Source organism: Taeniopygia guttata, chromosome 15 (assembly GCF_048771995.1).
Source record: "Taeniopygia guttata chromosome 15, bTaeGut7.mat, whole genome shotgun sequence".
NCBI lineage: Eukaryota > Metazoa > Chordata > Aves > Passeriformes > Estrildidae > Taeniopygia > Taeniopygia guttata.
This window is the reverse complement of record NC_133040.1, coordinates 5433424-5452456: the sequence shown is the minus strand read 5'-3', so window position 1 is coordinate 5452456 and position 19033 is coordinate 5433424. Positions and strand designations below refer to the sequence as shown.

At 43.4% G+C, this 19033-nt stretch overlaps 1 protein-coding gene across 2 annotated transcripts in view; it reads left to right on the top strand.

Annotated features, from left to right (window-relative positions):
- The first annotated feature begins 2159 nt into the window (after positions 1-2159).
- DGCR2 (DiGeorge syndrome critical region gene 2) overlaps positions 2160-19033 on the top strand; it is a 45031-nt gene continuing 28157 nt past the window's right edge. Inside the window, exon 1 of one of the 2 annotated variants that reach the window (XM_002199208.7) lies at positions 2160-2492. In XM_002199208.7, the coding sequence (XP_002199244.4) occupies positions 2414-2492 (79 nt within the window). In that variant the 5' untranslated portion in view covers positions 2160-2413. The remainder of the gene's footprint in view (positions 2493-19033) is intronic. The other variant, XM_072936360.1, reaches the window with a different exon arrangement.

The window sequence follows — 19033 nt, the reverse complement described above, 5'->3', positions numbered from 1 at the left end:
CACCAGTATGGTGCAATGCCCTGGCCCTGGGGTGGATAAGGATACCCTGGATCAGGCTGAAGTTGGCCTGTGAGCCTGTGCTGCAGGAAGCCAGGCTCAGAACAGTCTGTCCCCACAGCATCCCATGGGAGGGGCAAAGCTGGGGAGTTTGATGCTCACACTTTGTGCTGGAGGATGTTGTCATACTTCAGGTCCCCACAGGCTCTTGGATCAGGACACTGTTTGGCAGCACATGAGAGCTGGGAAAGTGGGTTTTGGCCTAAATCTTCAGGCAGTCCTTGCTGCTTGTGACGCACTGCAGCGGGTCCCCAGGCACGTTCTGGGCACACAGTGCTCCTGGGGCCCCAGGGCTCACAGCTCCGAGCTCACGCTTGCTGCTCCCTCAGCTCTGGGCAGCTCTTGACAGGCACCAATTTCCCCTCCTATGTTAAACTGCACATTTAGGTTTGAAAGAAGCACCTCCCTGGAGCTACTGGCCTGAGCACAGCATCAGCTTTGTGGGGGACAGAAGCAGTGAGTGCTCAAGAAATCCCACAGAAGCCCCTCTTCACTGTCTGCAGGTTGGCAGCTGACCCATGGGGCAGTCAGTGACTGAGAGGGAGCAGGAGCCATGAAAGGAAAAGTAGCTCTACATCCATCTGGAAAACCCATGAGAAAAGTTTGCTGCTGGGTATAGTGAGTAATTGGTATTAACTGGGAAACAGGGAGTGGGTTAAACTGGGTCAAAATGGTCCTTATTGGAATTGCAATGTTTTATTTGAGAACCACAAGTTGTAGCAAAAGAGTAGAAAACATCTCATTGTAAATATTAAAAATAAATAAACATTTCCAGGGCAGCTTCCCAGGTTTTGATTTTGAATAGGTTGTACTAAAAGGCTGGAATTCCCTGCAGAGGAAAGTGACAGCTCTGCTGATGGTGGGTCAGCCATTGGGTCTGGCCCCTGGCTGAGCCTATGTCCTGGTGCTGCCCAAACACTTCCCCTTGTCAGTGGAAATTCCAGATTAATTTGGGAAGTGGATCTTAATGCTAAAACTGCCTTTGATCCCAAATGCCACCTAGGTTGATCTCCATCCAGCACCAGGAGAGTTGTGGCACCGGGCCACTGTCTGCAGCCAGGGACAGCCACCACCCTACCCGGTTGACATGCAGCAACACCCAGGGTCAAATTCCTACAGGCACCTGTCACTTGCAGGGCCACTGGCAATGAGCTGAGCCAGACAATTAATTTTCTTTATGCATTTCCTCTCTCTCTGGGCCCAGGAACTGGGAAGGCAATATTTCCAGGAGCTATGGAAACACCTGGCTGGCTCTGGCACTGCGAGGTGCTGGCTGTGGGAATGCCCCAGCCCTGGGTGCTGCTTGTCCTTGTCACCCTGAAGACATTGGAACAGGGACTGTCTCGTCCTGCTGTGGGCAGGGGCGACCAGAGTAATGAAAAAGCAAAAGATGATCAACCTGGAAGCCTGCTGGGGCTGGGAAAGTCCAGAGCTTTGTGCCTCTGCTGTGGGGCAGGCCAGGTGGTGGCACTGGGAAGTCCCTGCAGAGGCACAGAAAGGCCATGGCAGCAGAGATGGAGGGGACCTGGAAAGGCTGTCCCGGGGTACAGAGGAAACTGGTTGGGGCTGTTCCAGTGGGAACGGGAAAGGCTGTCAGGGAGTGATGGATGCAAGTAGAAAAGGACATTCCAGCTAAGGACAGGGAAGTGCTGTTCTGGAGAGAAGAGGGGACTGATAGAGGCTGCCCGGGGGAGGTAGAGCGAACAGAGCAAGAGTTTTCCTGGGGGTAATGGGGCCTCCATTCTGCTGAGGACTGAGGGGGCTGACAGAGGCCGTGCTGGGGGCTGCGGTGGCCATCAGTGGCCATCAGTGGCCATCAGTGGCTATCAATAGCCATCAGTAGCCATCAATGGCCATCAGGGGCCATCCCCTGAGGGACCAAGGGGCCGGCGCGCAGCCCCGGGGGTCGCGGGGCGCTCGGGGCCGCCCCGCCAGCGCCCCCTGCCGGCGGCCCCGCCCGGCCCCGCCCAGCGCCGTAAGGGGGCGGGGCGTGCGCTGAGCCGCGCGCTCGGCCCCGCCCCCGAGTGCCGATTGGGCGGGCGGCGCGCGGCGGGAGGGGGCGTGGCGGCGCGGGCACGGCGGCGGGGAGGCGCGGCCGCCATCTTGTGCGCCGGCGGAGCCCTGCGAGCCGCCCCAGCGCGGCCGCCAGACCCGCGCCGCTGCCGCCGCTCCCGCCGCAGCCAGGGCCGCCGGCTCCGCCCGGGGCGGCGGCCAACGGCGGAGGGAGGGCAGGGGAAAAGCTCGGTGCGGACCGGGGCCCCCCGCGGGCCCGGCGGCGGCCCCTCTTCCCGCCGCTCCGCGCGTCCCTCCCCGCGGGTTTGTGGCGCTGTGCCGGGGGAGGATGAACGGAGGATAAATGGTGCCCAAGGCGGACAGCGGCACCTTCCTCCTCCTCTTCCTCCTGGTGCTGAGCATCACCGAGCCGCTGCGGCCAGGTAGGGGCGGCGTTGGGGCCGGGATGCTGGGCCCGGGCGACCCTGGGTGAAGCCCCCGGGGTGGTTTGGCCCGGGGCTGGCCCCGCCGGGAGGTTCGGGCTTTGCTGCCGCTTTGTGCGTGTGAGCAGAGCCGGGACGCGGCCGAGCATCGGTCCCTGTGCCGGCTGCCTGCATCCGAGACAGCCTGGGTATACCCGGGGAGTCAGGGCAAAACGTTCGTGTCAAAGCGTGAAAGCTTGGCTAGAAATCTGCAGAACCCTACGGGTAATGAGCGCGGAAAATGTGGTGACTAAGTTTTAAGGTGCTTGTTGCCTACCTGCTTTTATGTTGTGGGCCTTTGTATGCCTGCACGGCCAGACAAAATGCTTGCTTTCGAAGTGCCATTTAATCCTGCCAGGAAGAGAGAAAAAAACCTGCCGCACTTGGTTTGTCTTTCTGGTTCTGTTTGTGCTTCTTTTAGGGAAATAATTCAGCGATGGAGTTGGTATGCTAGCTGCTAGGAACGGTGCTTAAAATCTTGAGATGATTAACTTAGGAGAAATGGTTGGTGTTTGCGGGTAGAAAACTACAGTTTTTCTAGGTATATCGCTCAGCTGGAGTTTCTTTCTGGGTGTTGAACTCTCTTGGAGCTTGGCAAAGCTCTCGGGTATCATGGGCAGCTCTTTGCCAAAGAGCACCAGTAGCCAAAGCATGCGGCTGCCTGGGGTGGCTTTGCAGGTTTGGGAATCGCTCTCCCATCACACCAAGCGACTGTTCCGTGCTCCTGGTAAATAGGAGAGTAAGAACCATGGTGTACTTTGAAAGCCCCTTGTTCTTTCTATTCGAAATAACTTTTATGACCCAGACTAATAAAATGTAACAGTATTAATGAACTGCATCTAAGTGAGTTCCCAGCAGAGCTGAAACACAATTGGGTCAGTGTAGGCAGAGTTATTGAAATAACTAACTTGGGTGTTGAAACGTCTCTGTGTCTGCCTTGTTTTGTTTTAGCTTGTTTTTTTGGCAGTGTGATGTATGTACAGGGCTTATGATATGCACTTAAGTAGCCAAAAAGCCCTCGTGTTGGTAGCCTAGCATTATTACAGCTAGAGACTTTTATGCCTGAGAAGGTACTATGTAAAACTGATTTCAAGCAGTTCCTTTTTGCTGGCACTAAGTGCTGCAGGCTGCTGGCTTGCTGGGGAAAAAGGTTCAGCTTATTCAGAGCTGTCTGTGTGCTTTTATAGGTGGGTGTACTTGATCCTGAACTCTGATGGTGTTGAGCATTGTAGCCTCCTAGACATTCAGAAATGGTGTTTTTCATATTGTGTCACATTTGTCACTCCAGTTTGATATTGTACATCTGTCAACAGCTGATGCTTGGTGGATGAACACAAGTTTTTAACTTAGATTTACTTTGTTAAGATGAAGGATATTTTTCCGCTGGTGCTGTAATGTGCCTGCTTTAGAAGTTTGTGGTGCTGTAGCCTCACTGGCAGAAGTGTCCTTGTGAGCAAACCTTTACTGATCTGCTCAGGTTCTACACCACTGGCTTTGAAACACATAGTGTTAGAATTCCCCTGTGGCAACTCCATAAGTATTCCATTAATTTTGCTCAAACCATATGTATTCCTGAACTCAAGGTGATGCATTTGGATGTAGTGTTGCAGGTGGAATTCCTTGCTGTGTGAGGAGTTTTTGAGTTCCATTTGGAATATACTCATCCATCCTGTTTACGTGGTGGCTGAGCTGTCCATGGTGATGCCTCTCCCTCCTCCTCAGAGGAGAGCCCATCACTTCTGGGTGGCCTCACAGCTCTTTGCCGATGTCACCTGGCTTGTTTGGTTTGCTTCATTTAGTATCTTGAATCGGCTGTCTCAAACAAATCACCGATTTGATAGATTAAGAGCACAAGGTGTGATCCTGAAACATGAGGTGCAAGTAAGGAAAACCTGGCTCATGCAAGTGTAGAGAACATGCAGAACCAAATTTGCCGCTTTAATCAGTGGTAAAAAAATCTCCCTAGTCTCCTCTGGGGAGAGACAGCAGAAGAAGAAGAGTACTTGGACTTAGAATTTATTTCCCAGGTGGTGTTTGCTTTACGTTTTACTTCTTTAAACCTGTGTGTTGTAGCAAGTGTCTTTTTGGTTTAGGAAGGACTCCTGCAGCTTGCTTAGCTTCAGTCTGTACTTGGAACTATCAGATGAGTGCTGCAGAGCCCTGGGAGGTTTTATGTACTCGGAGATGAATGTGTAGTCCCTTCACAATTCAGTCCCGGCAGATCAGGCATCTCTTTGTATTTCCATGTTAATTTGACACTAGCTTTGTATCCACGTTCTTGCTGTGCTCTTCAGACAAATAAAACCTTCTTTTAAACCTCCTCAACTGTAGTATCTTTTCATGCAATCTGAAAGGCAGTGATTTTACATGGACCTATTTTTTTTCTGCATTTAGGGTGAGGTGGGCTTTAGTAAATTAGGAAGAAATTAATTAAAATTTCTTTTTTTCCCTCAGTTTTATTCTCTCTTGGTTACATGAGTCTGTTTTGTGCTACTGTCATCACTAACAGCACCAGGTACTTTCAACATACCATGTCACTGGCCTCTGCTGTGCAGATTTGGATTCCTGAAGGCACTGTGGGCAGTTGGATTTTTCTGACTGAGCCTGTGGACTTGTAATGGTAATTTTGAGCCTTTGAGAATTGCCGCTTGGATTTTTTTTTTTGTCCCAGTGTTCCATCTTTCTCTTTCTGTTTTGGCCATATCCTTCTTCTTTTGACTAATTGCCTGCTTTATAGTGCATTTTTGAGAGTGTTCTTTTTTTTTTCAAAGTAGGGCATTTTTCCTTGAGTTGTGTTACTCACTGTTTTTGGAGTCTGCTAATGTGAATCGAAGCTGAATGTATCAAAGTCTTCCAACTATATGGGTGTAGAGTGAAGGACTAACTTAATATTTCCTTTTAACACTTGCTGATTTTACTCTGTTGCTTTTTGGTGATATTTACTGCAGTAGGGTTTAATTTAATAAAATCATTTCAGGACAACTCAAACCCATCTGCTTCAGGTTATCTGACTAGGTGGCTGAGAGAGCTGATGTCTTTGTGTGAGGAAATAGTTCAGTGATGTGTTAACTGAGTTGCAATAACATATTCTGGTCCTAGTTTAGATTTTGCCTGAGTTTCTGAACCAGTGCATTTCTGTTGATTGTTGGAAGAGTGTCAGAGATGTAAATTATTATGAATTCAGTCTTTCACAGTTTGAGAATGCTTAAGAAGTTTCTTTTTCTGTTAAGATCCCAGAGCATCCCACTGAGAAGCAGAGGTTTTGGTGTCTTTGTGTAGAGTTGAGAGCTTAAGCAGTCGGGAATGACCACGCTGACATGTTTCAGAATACTATTTAGAGGATTAATTAAGATCATAATCACTAAAGACAATAACATGTTTTCATATTTCTCTAACAAGATACTGCTGCTTGCTAATGGAAAACACTTAAACATGGTCAGGCTTTATATTGGATTTTGTAATAGTGGTTTAGTACAGAGCCTTGTGAATGTAGGTCATTGGGCTTTCTTATTAGAGCATTTGCCAGGCAGCTAAAAGCCAATTGAGTTCTTGTTCTTGCAGCGTTTTTTCTCCACTTCAAAGCCAGCTAGAGGAAGTAATTTTATTACCCAAGTTCTGTTTCAAAAAGATATTGCACAACACACTTAATCTGCAATGCTTAGAAAGACTTGCCAGTGCAAGTGGTCTGGTTAAAACCCCACATCCAGCTCACAGCTGGAACTTCCCATACACTGTGGAGCCTGCTGGCAGCTGTGGCTGTGCTCTTACAGGTGGGGTTTTGGTGTTTTGACACGATACAACTGACAAGTGTGTTAAATTGCTAACTCTTCCTTGGCTTCTAGTCAAGAGGTGTTGGTCTTAAGTGCAAGGCAAAAGTCATCAGAGTAGAGGTCTAAGCAAACCCACGATCAGCACAGTTTCAAGGTGATCCACTGGTGTGCTGTGACTGGATGGGTCTGGTTTTGTCCAGTTGAAGTCTATTGATTAATTCAAATGGAGACCTAAATATATCGGTCATAAAATTTGCTCTGACCAGTGTTCCTCTGCTCTGGAGAGACTTTTTTGGTAGGCAAACATGAACCCTTATTTTGCTCTTTGTTCACTAGGTCCACCTTGGTGAGAGCTGTGGTGAGTGATATTTATTCAGGTTCATGCCATTGCTAGCTGCTGTTCCTGTGTGTTTATTTAGGTGAATTCCCAAGAGGAAGGTTCTAGGAGTGAGGGGTAGAAGGGTTTTTATCACACTTCCTCAGTTAATTTTACTGAAAGTAGAGCTTGGCCTCTCTTCCAGTCTGGTGTATTTCCCCCTCATCCCTTTGCTTCTTAATCTACTGGTTTTAAGTTTTATTTTTCTTCCTACTGTTACCTAATACTGAGTTTATGTCCTGATTTTCCTTGCTCTGCTGTTTGTTGTTTTTACAGCTGCAGAGCGAAGCTGATGGATGCAAAAAAGCTTTTTTTGTGGCTGAGCTCAGTGAGCAGAGACACAAAGCAGAAGGTATCAGACCTTATTAGCAGGTCTGATACTTTAAGACTGGTAATTCCTGATGTTAATTATAAAGCAAAATTTTTGAGGTGCAAGTGTATTTACTGCTAGCTGTGTCTACAAAGTAAAAGAGTAAAAAGGAGTCAGTAGGCAGGGCTGTTTGCATTGCTTTGGCTCTGAGAAGTAATAAACCAGAGGGGCACCTTGGGGGCTGCAAACACATGACTTCTATGTCCCTACAGGAGGTTTGGGAGCAGGGGTAGGTTGGTCCAGAACAGCAGAAGTGATGGAGGATAGGGCAATGTCGCAGCCTCTCTCTGCAGCAGGAGGAGGCAGCTGTGTTTCTTTCTTGGTATGTGAGGGGAAAGGCACAGCTAGACTGAAGAGAGAGGAATTTTAGATACCAAGTATGAAAGATGTAAAATCCCCTGGTGAATGTCAGAATGTCAAGACTTTGTGAATCATTCTGTCCCCTGGCATTACCTTTGTTAGGGCTGGTTTTGATGTTGAATTGTAATGTAAGAGTAGTAGCTGCCTCTGTGGTCCATCTTTGAGTAATTGCCTGGGTCTCTGGGTTTTTACGTGGTTATTTCTTGCAACTTTTATAAGTTCTTGTTTGATGCTGTGAGGTGCATATGAATAACTTCTTTTGTGATTAGCAGAACTTCTCATTGTGCAGACTTGTGTACCCTGAGTGGAGCTTCTGATACCTGAAAGTTCTGTCTGGAGCAGAACCTAGAAGGAACTGAGTGGAATCACAGCTCCTCCCCTTCAGGTCTTATTGTGTGTGCTCAGGGTTGTTCTATATTTTGAAGTGGACGTGTGCATTGGGTTCTTGCAGTGATAGCCTGGACAAGGAAGAGCTTAGATAAAAAGGGAACAGAGTACAGCTAATGAGAGACTCTGCAGATCTTTTCCTGTGTAATCTGAAGGGTTAACCTGTCATGGGAAGAGCCTTGCTAATCTTTTATTCTGTAGGCTGATAGAAAGTTATGGCTAGAAGGAGTATAAGAGATGGGGTCACCTGTCTTCCTGTCCCAAAAGAAAATCTGGCAAACCCCAGCAACTCGTGAAGGTGTTTATCGAGCACATTGTTAATGATTTCCTGTGATAAACTCCACACACCCGATTCTTTTGGTAACTGTAGTGACCAGTCTGTTTGTTCTGCAGTTACAGCTTAATATCTGTATAGATGCAGTCTAATGCACGAGTCCCTCGTAAGCTGTGGCTTTAAAGAACAGATTCACAGTTTTCCAGGACAGTTCGGTGCCAGTTTTTGTGCAGCACTAAGTGTGGTGGGTGCCTGCCAGTGCCCAATCCTTCCTGGCTTTCCACTCCCTGGAAGGGTTTCTGTTTCATGCTGGATCCTTGCGTGTCAGGCTCACATGTCTGCACTGCAGTTCAGTAGTGGTTTTGTGGAGGATCCCGAGTCCAGGAGGAAACATGGATCTGTTGGTGAAGTTGTTGATTTACTGCAGCAGGACTTGAGCAATTTAATTGTTTAAAAACATGAGTTTGGGATTAATCTTTAATCCATATTCCCTGAACTGTGAAATCCTCTGGCATCTTGTGTTTTCCTGTGAAACATTAAATTTTTCTTTGTTTTAAAAGGTCAGCCTGCCAATTCTGGGTTTCATGAACAGTGTTTTAATGGTATTTGCTAAATGGATCTCCTAAGAAAGTTATTAGTACTGTTTTCCTGCCATTCAGAGAATTTAGTAATACGGTTTTAAGTTTAATGGCAATTGATAGTTGCTTCATTATCTATAACTAAACAACATTCAACTTCCTACTTAATTAAAATTTAAATTGGTTGGTCTAACACTATATTTAACTTCTGTTTAATCATTATTGTGCTTGAAAATTATCAGCCAGCTCAGGTGGTGGAAATGTAGAAGTAGTTTTTGGTGGCTGCCCTTGGAATATTCCCTGCTCTTTTGTCCTTTAACTGATTTTTCTTTGTCATATTTTCATTTGTGTAACTCTTTTTTCCTGTGTTTCCTTCTCTTTCATACACTGCTTCTGTTGTGCTTCCTCATACCTTTCCCACTATAGGACCAGTTACTTGGGGTGCCCAGTGGAATTATTTGAAACTCAAAGCTAGTAGAAAAATGGGATTAACTGCCATTTCTAGTAGAATGATTCTGAGTGTTTTGGGCTGGCTGCAAAACTGTTTCTGTTATCCATTAATATTTCTGTGTTTGGTCTGTGTTAATATTTCTTTAGCAATGTAAATAAAAAGATTTATTCTGATTTAAAAGTAACTGGCCCTTTTATACACTTTAAAAGAAAACTACCTACTGAGTTTGAGTTTGTGCACAAGTAGCATTTTGCTTTGTATATGTTAAACCACTAAAACTCATTGCAGCTTATTTTAATCTAGGAAGGGTTAAAACTGCATTTGTGTTTTCTCTCTATTAGATTTGTAGAGATTTGATTCACTTAAATTACTCTTCACTAGTTAAAATCAGTGACATAAGAGTACTCTATTAATGAGGTCTGGGAAAATCTGCATGAAATGTTGGGAGTCTTGTTAGGAGGGAGATCAGAGACAAATAGAAGCATCATGCCGCCTCAATTCTGGCAGTAAGCAGGTTGGAGGAAATTATTCAAGAATGCTGTAGTGCCCATCTTTGTCTTTCTGAGCAGTAATGGAATTGAATGTAGTTTTTCTATTGAGGTGGCAGCTGAAAAATGGCAAAGATCAAATTTTGTGACATAGTACCTGACACATGGGCATAATAGATGTTGAAGAGTGCTGGCAGTACTTGAGTTGTTAGAAGGTGTGGGGGATGAGAAGGCGACCCTCAGAAGGTTATGTGCCTTTTTACAGCTGGGTTGGATATGTATTTGCTGACTTCTGGTAGAACTGTTAAATTTAGGAGTTCGATATGTGGACTTTCTCCTCAGGTATTTGTTTTACTGGGGAAGAGGGAAGCACAGGATCTCATCCAGTGAGGACAGACAGAATGTGGCTGACATTGGCCACATTCCTGCTTCAGTGGAGCAGGGGAATGCTATTCAAAGCATGAGCATTTGCTCCAGTACACAACAGCCACTACACCAGCTCCTGTGAAAAGGATAAAACTGGGTTTCTGTATTTGAGGTCATAATATTAATGTGTATTGAATTTTTGCTCTTAAGTGTTCTTGGTGCTTGCTCGTCGAGTCTTGTACAAGATATGAACAAAAGTGAAACAGGAGCAAAAGGTTTTTTTAGTGTGACCTGCATTTGAATAGTGCTCAGGCACAGCTTTCTTGTCTCCCTGAATTGTTAGATTCTTGTTTAAGACCTGAACTTTCTTAGGGCCCTGTAGAGAACTTCTTCCATGTTCATTTGGTTTTAAAATTAAAAAATGATGTTAGTTTTTAGAGAGTGTTGTAGTTAAAAAATACCTGGTTTCATAGGTAGAACTTTGTCACCTATTTGCTTTAAAGACTACAGCAGTTCCTCATATTTTAGTTCAGCAAAGTTTTTAAAGTGTGTGCTTAGCTTTAAATTGTATATTTTCATTTGAGTTGTTAGGATTGCTCATGTGCTGAAAGTTTAAGGAATACGCTTAAATACTGCTGAATCGTGTACTTAAAAAAAAAAAAAGATGAGATAGGAACTTTTTTTGTTTTCCTGCAAAGAAGGAACATGTGTCGTCTTGCTAAAAGTAAATAGGCTTGCTAAGTAATACTGCTGAAATGTGGCAATTCCTACTGTAATTTAAATGGTGGTTACAAATTAGCCTTGATTGCTCTGACAGTTCTTGAATTGATGTTATCGTGTTTCATCTGGGTACTCTTCTTGTTGAAACGTGATCTAAAGAAAATACTAATTCAGTTCATGTAAAATTTTGGATATGAATTTTTCCTCTGAGGAGAAGGAGTTTCTGTAGAGTATTTGGTAGCTTTTAGTTGTTTGGTTGGGATGTTTTTTGTGGGCTTGGGGTGTGTGTTGGTTTTGTTTATTTGTTTGGGGATTTTTTTTGTTTGCTTGTACATCTATAGTTTATTTGGTCAAAGGGAATACAGCCTCTTCCTGTACTGACTCTTAGTGAAACTGTTTTGTATATGAACAAATACTGATCCAAACTGACTTGGTGGGATGTATTAATCTTGAGGATACAGGAAGAGGAGAAGAACCATCTCGCCTGCCTGGATGTTTTTGGGAGTAGTTCTGGGTGGGCAGCTACCAGGTAATAGCTTTGGATATAGAAGTACTTTGAGCTGTGGAACCCAGGTAGTTGAAGGATTTGTGGTGTGTGTGGGGATAATCCATCTGCCCTGACCTGGTATATGGATTGTAGGGAGAAAGCACTGTTGTTGATGGTGCCCTTTTCTGGAAACAATTGATGACTTGCTGAGTATATCACTGCTGATGATGTTCTTATTGGACTTTTTCTCTGTTGCTTCATTTCTTGGAAGAATTAGTATGTTGTGTGTGTGGCTGTGTTTAAATTCTGTGTGAGGAATAGTGCTGTTTACTTAGCACCATTTCCTGTGAGCTTCTTTCATAAGCAGTGGGGCTTAATGAAACCTGGGCTTCAGTGGGCTTGTCTCTGTCCCTGTACCTCCTCTGCTTGGCACTGATTTAATAAGGCCAGATCTTGCCTGTGTGCCTCTGCCTATCCACAATACATTCGCTGGCATGAAAAAGCTGGGGATACTGCAGGGTCTCTTGGAAAGGTTCAGTTACCCCAGCTCGCCACTTCCCTCTGTGACACCCAGGTCTGCCAGCAGGCTGGCACCTGCTGAACAGTGCAAGCCATGTGGGGTTTCCTGCCCTCTGAAGCTCAAGAAGGTTATAATTTCCTTCCCTTGTGCAAGCTTTGGAAAGATATACACTGTCTTTTCCTGGTTTTGACTTCTCTCTAGCTTGCTTCAAATTGTTTAGTGAATTTGTGAGGTGTGATTGGCACTTTCACTGATCAGCTTTCTTTAGGGAAAGGGTTAAAAATTTGGTGCAGCATAGGTGTAAGTCACTTGTCACTGTTGTACTAAAACACTGAAATCCTGCCTAAGGCCGTACAAAACACTTGAGGCCCTGAACAAGGCTGTTAGTGTGGAGAAACAGTAGGCTTTAATTTTGAACCATATTAGAGGCTTCTCGAGTACCAATGACTTTGGTTTTGTTTGTACTGACTGCTCTTTGTGCCTGTGCTGTATTTTGCTTTTCCCTTCTGCCTCTTTACTTATTATCATAATATAACAGTTTATTGGGGGGGAGAAGTGCAAGACTGTTGCTTAGCCTGGTATTCTCACTATGAAAATAAACTGGTTTTCAGTCTGGAATGCTGCATTGCCTAATTCACAGTATTCTTTCAGCTTAGTTCAAGTAGCAAGTTCTGTTTTCTCTTTGGTTTTAGCAATGCTGGAGAATAGGGAAATAATTTTTTTCTCTTTCAGTCTTAGGAATAAGTGCCCACTTTCATGAAACTCAAAGTCTGTATTTTCTAAGTCTTAAAAAATACTAGCCAGGATTCCCATTCAGGAAGCTGTAATGTTGTTGCTTTGGCTGAATGCTGTGTGTGTTCCCTGCCTTTGCTTTTTTATTTTTTTGTAGTTATTTTGATTTCTCTTTCTCTTTTCAGTCCTTCTTGGCCTTGAGTTTGCCCTCCAGACAAAGAGCAGACAATGAATTGCAGTGAATGACACTTGTGAGCAAGGAAAAACTGGGTCAGTTCCAAGCTCGAGCAGGGTGTAGGTATAATAAATATAGAATCATAGGATCATTTCAGTTGGAAAAGACCTTTGAGACTATCTAGTCCAACCATTAACCCAGCACTGCCAAGTCCACTAGCAAAACATGTCCCAAAGTGCCACATCGACACCTCTTTTACGTACATAGGGATTGTGACTCCATTTCTCTGGGCAGCCTGTTCCAATGCTTGACAGCCCTCTTGGTGAATAAATTTTTCCTAATGTCCAGTCTAAACCTCCTCTGATGCAATTTAAGGCCAATTCCTCTTGTCCTGTTGGTTGTTACTTGGCAGAAGAGGCTGACCCCCACCTTGCCAGCACCTGCTTGCAGATAGTTGTAGAGGGTGCTGAGGTGTCTCCTGGGCCTTGCTGTGTGGAAGGTTTTTTACTGAGTGAAGATCATGCCCTCTGAACTGAGGGCAGCCCGTTTATCCAGGAGAATGCTGCAGCAAGTGGTCTCAAAGTTTTACTAAAATCTACCGGGTAAATGACATCCACAGCCTTTCCCTGGACCACTAAGTGGGTCACCTTGTCCTAGGAGGAGATCAGGTTAGTCAGGCAGGACTTGCCTTTCATAAACCCACACTGGCTGGGCCCGATCACCTGCTTGTCCTGTGTGTGCCATTGGTGGGGGATGATCTGCTCTGTAACCTTCCCTGGCACTGAGGTCAGACTGACCAGCCCAAAATTCCCCACATCTCCCTTATGACCCTTCTTACAGCAGGTGGCTGGCATTCTTGCTGATTTCCAGTCAGGTGGGACCAACTGAGCTCCAGGACTGCTGGTAAATGATAGAAAGGGGCTCAGTGAGCAATTCCACCAGCTCCCTCAATATCCTTGGGTGGATCCCACCCAGCCCCATAGACCTGTGTATGTCCTAAGTGGCCATAGCAGGTCACTTAACACCTCCCCTAGGATTATGGGGGTTTAATTCTGCTCCCTTCCCCGCCTTCCAGCTCTGGGGAGTGGGTACCTGGAGAACAAATATGAAGGGAACTGACACCATCACTTACAGTGCTGTAAAATCTGGATGTTGAGGTGATCTAGCATAACTTACCATGACAGAACACTGAGTAATACTGAATGTTGATGAGTGTTGCTCATTAAGGATTTACAGTTTTCAGCTGGAATGCTGTCACAATTTTAATTGCTTCATGAGGTTATGCTGAGGTTATGCAAAAAATGCCTCTAACATGTATTATTAATTTATTTTTGGAACTGGTGCCTTCCTATTAAATGGGATTATAACTTCAGAATCTCCAGTTTTTAGGAGCTGGAATTAGAGTTGAGAATAAATGTGGGCTGTGTTTTGGCTATGAGCATATCATGTGGCCTTTTTTTCCTCCCAGGTTGTGTGCTGTTAGGTGCTGTTGTGCTTGCATACTCTCCTGCACATACTTAGGCCATGATGAACCAAAGCTACATGATCTAAAGGTACTTCTAAGCATGTTTTCAGTATCACGGATGAATCACCAAGCATTTTATCTTCTGTGGAATTGGACATGAAAATGGAATGCTCTTTCTCTTTAGCTTTTGCTTCTTCTGAAGGTTTTAATTTTAATTATTCTACAGGCTTTTAATTTGAAGAACAGTAAATAGAACAAGTTTTATTTAGAAACTAATAAACTGTGAAATGGATAATGATGGTGACACACGAGTTTCGCAAATAAGTTTTCTTCTCTGGAAAAGATTGGTGTTATAGTCTGCTTTCCTCCTACTGTGACTTTGTTATAAAGTACTGTATTTATTCTGCTACACTGAATGCAGCAGTGGGTGGTATAATAATAAACTCAAAAATACGTAATGGATGTCAGATTCACCAAGTGACACAAAGACTTGCTGGGAAATGAGTGGTTAGTGGAAACCTCTGAGATCCGGAGTTGAGGGAAATACCATTTACGTATGGCTTCTCTTCCCTGAGAGCAGAGCCCTTATATGGGACTGGGGGTACCTCAAAGACAGGTTAAGAACAAGAAAATCTGTGAAGACTGGGTCAGAACATCCTCGGGTGCAGTTCCTTGTGAGCTGCTCTGTCCCCGAGAGCTGTTCAGCAATCGGCCACTGTGAGCAGAGGCGGGGCAGGACGGCCCTGCTCCTTACAGGCTGGCAGATTTTCAGGAATTTTGTGACAGGTACACTGTACCTGCTCCAGTGAACTTCACCTGTGCACTTGGGAGACATCCAAGCTAAGAAAACTGCTTTTTAAGTACAGATGTTTACCTTAAGGACAGTTTTTTCACATATCTGCTGAGGACTACATTATGATAACCATCATGTTACTGTTGTGTTGGAAGTATATAAGAGTGTTTTAAAGTTTATGTTACTGCAGTAAATACCAGTCTACAGTAATATTGATTGTGTTATGCTTCCTCTTGAGCATAAATATTAGATAAAGAGCTGTATGTGTGTGTTTGGTGGTGGGCGTGGGTTTCTGGTGCTTGTTTGCAGGCATTTGGTGAGCACTGGTGCTCAGCAGAATCTCCAGGAGTGAAGGACTTAGGGCATTGGGCTTTTTGCTGGCAGGGACTGAGATCTGATCATACTCATGCAGTGTAGCATAGCTCAGGTTATACAGAAACAGTGATTTAAGAAAAAACAATTTTGAATTTTAGTAAACTTGTTCCTAAGTGTGTTAAAATATGAAAGGATAGTGCAACATGTAAGTACAGGTCTTCAGTACGTAGGTTGAGTATTACAAAACGTAAGAAAGACCTGTTGGACAAGTTAAAATCTGAATAAGAAGAGTTACTGGTCTAAGCACTTGTAGTTAGAGTTTTTGTTACTGCTTAATCAGCTTTTGATGACTGTAATTGCCTCTTGAAATCTGAACAGAATATTCCCTTACAGGTTGGTTCATCTGGTTTAGGACAATGACTGACTTACACTGAGAAAGGAGGAAGTATTTTTGTCTTTTGTTTTCCTTTGTTCTGTAAATAAAAACGATGCCAGAGGATCTACCATGTCCAATCTTGAGAAATGTGATCAAAATAAGCAAAAAGTAAGTTTGATGTACACGAAAACCTACCATGGTTCATTAAAAGCTTATGTGTAAAACCAAACCATGTACTTCAAGCTTATCTCTTCCAGTACAAAAATTTCAGAGTAAGTGCTTATAATTGAAATAACATTAAATGCTGGGTGTACATTTAATCAAGTCTCAATTTCCATACAAATGAAGCTCAGCAGACAAGAACAATTAATGTAGCAAATAAAAAATTACATTTCTTTGTGTTAAAAACTGAAATAGATTAAAATCTATACTTGCTGTGTAAACATTAACACCTAGTGCATCTGTAGTCTTAGCTACTAAAATACTATCTTAATGTATCAGGCTTTGTTAATTGGTGAATCCTTTAAGAAAAAAAAGTTCAGTAATTGCAGCCAGAAGAACCCAAACTTTCATAATCAGTGATTGCAGTCATTGAGTTTAATTTCTGTATCAAAACACTTCGCTGAATTGAGAGTTATGTTTTGGAGTCTTTAGTTTCAGCCTCTGGTTCCTCAACTGTACCTCTGAATTTGTGAATTGCTGTGATATCAAGGTTTTTGTACTGCTGGAGAGTTTATATTTTAGAGCTGGGAACGTACATGGGGGGAATGTTCTGGGATACATTTGTACTTTAGGATCTATTTCTCCTTTTTCCACAGGCTTCTGTAGTGTTAATCTTTGGTGTCTTGAAAATATAAGGTTGAAATTTAGATTTTGAGGACTTTGATGTATTCACCTAATGCTTTTCAGTAGGTGTTTATTACATGTGCCTGAGATAGGGCCTTGTCATTTTTATTGGATATAACATTTCTTCCAGCTGAATTTCTTCTGTGTCTCTGTTTTCAATTGAAGCAGGATAGATAATCCTGCTAAAACAGTATCAAAGTATTCTCATTTACCCAGCAGCTTATCTTTGCAGGAAATGTTTACAGCTGCTGGCTTTTGCTCATTGCCATGAGCTGTTTCCAGCCCTGCTCCTTCTGTCACCCCTGTGGTGTGTGACCTGGGACCAACCTTTCGTGCCTCAGAGCTGGACCCTGATCCTCACTCCAGGCTTTTCTGATGCCATGGAGGTGAAGGTCCCAACTGTTTAAATGTTTGCTGTTAGAACAAATATTTAAAGCAATAGACACATTAGTAGATGTTCTGTCTTTGGTGGCAGACAACTATTATGATGCCCCAATTCCACATTAATGGATACTGGATTTGTACAGCTATATTTCTGCTGAATTAGCTGGAGCATGCAATCTTTCTGGTTGGAAGGGGACAAACCAGAGCTGGTCTGGCTTAATGTGGACAGACAGTAGCAAATTTGATCTAAAGCTTGCTGTTTCAAACCCAACTGATCACATTCATTTAGGAAACTGAACCAGCAAGTTGAACTTGTTTTGAATCAACACTGTCTCACGTGTCTGTTACAGCCTTGCTTTGGCATTGGAAGCTCTAAAATGAGATATACTGTGTTGAAAAAGTAATTTCACATACTGGATATGGATTCTCTCTACCTTTCTTAAAAATAAAACAATTGTTTTGAGTAACCATTTATCCCTCATGTCTTGCATAAAAAGAGGGTTTAATAAAAAATTAGTTGCAGTTTAGATGTGAGCAGGAGGGTTTTAGTCCAAATGAACCTCAAAAGTCTTTAAAAATGATGCAGAAAATACAGGTTCCAGGAAGTGTAATGCTCAGGGCAGCTCAGTGACCAGTGTGCATCTGCTGCAGGAAGGATGCACTGCAGCTTCTCAGTGCTTGAGCTCCAGGAGGAAAATGTTCTTAATGACACCGAGGAAGTACATGAGGTTGTTAAACTTGAAAGGGCTTCCTGGATCATTCTATAGTGGCCAAAATATGTTTGTTTTGTGAAATACATGAAGCTGGCTGGAAATTAGAGGGAGTATGCGTGAGTGTGTGTTTTGTTCATCAGTCATTAAGTCCTTCCTGTGGATAATGTTTCTTGTAAATGGGTTTCTTTTTTGAGTACTTTGCAGAAAATCGGGAAACTATCTGCTGTAAAGAAAATTCAACAAGCTGGTTGACCCCTGTGTTGAAATACACAATGTGTTCTGTGAAACACCTAGCATTCAACATGCAGTGGGCAGAATCTTCAGAACAAAAGCTCTCTGTGAGCGTGTAAGCAACCACCTTGAAAGATTAGGTTTTTCTCATATGAAACCTCAGTTTTTCTGTTAGTTAAAAATCTTGGTTTGCTGCTAGCTAGCTTAGAAAAATATGTGACAGTCAAAGCAGATGAAGGCCTCTTGTTTATATAGCAGTGTTTAAATTGTTTTATAATCTTGTCATTTCTGGTTTGATGAACTTTTAAATTCCAAATTACAAGTCCACAACTAACTTTGGTAAGACTTCTTTCAGATGAGTGACTTGTGCATGGGTAATATTATCTAATAACATGTCCAAGCAAGTTGGTATTGGTTTTTTTTTTTTTGGCCTTCACTTGACAGTAAGTTTTATCTTTGGTTATATATTTAGCTTGTAGAATTAATGATCTGAATCTGATTTCAGTTTTTCTGCTCTTTTTTAATCAAGTTAAGGAATTCCTTGTTTTCTCTATCTAGTTTATAGTAGAGAAACAGGTGGAGTGTTACCAGAGAACACACTGTTGTTACTCAATATTTCTGATAGACATTTGTTCAGGTGCAGGTGTGCTGGTGAAAGAGAAGGTTGCTTGGGGTCTAGGGAATAAACACAGTGTTATCATGAAAGCATAGAACTAGCAGTCAGGACAGCTGGCTTCCTGCAGGTTCTCTTGTCTGTAGCCTTTGACAAACTCTTGAATTGTTCTGTACTTCATTGTAACCGTGGCATGAGGATGCACTGGTTGGTAAGATTGTTGAGGGTTAATGTTGAAATGCTCTGAGATAGTGAAATGAAGAGACTATCATGACACCTCACTGCTTCAAGTGTTCTCATGCTCTCACCCTGCTTGAACTTTGTGATGTTTTGTAAGTTTATACTCTGTATAGTGCAAAAACTACAGTTGCTGCTATTTTCAGTGTTTTAGTTGTCTCCTTTCTTCCCAGCAAACGCCAGATAAATTTAATTGCTCTGCAATAAGATTTCAGTATACTAAATTTCATCTTGTAGCATAGCAAATACTGCATCTGATGCCGAAAAGAAAAGCCTTTTATGTTAGAATTGCACATGTGAATCATTAACTGCTGATGTCACTTATCACATCATACGTGAATGCTGGGGGAGGTTGCATATCCACATTTTCACTTCAAGGCAATTGTTTATGCCCTTGACTTAATGTTGTCTTGTGCTTCTGCTCCAACAGCTGCTTGCTCTTAGCTGAACTTGTGCCATTACATATTTACTAATG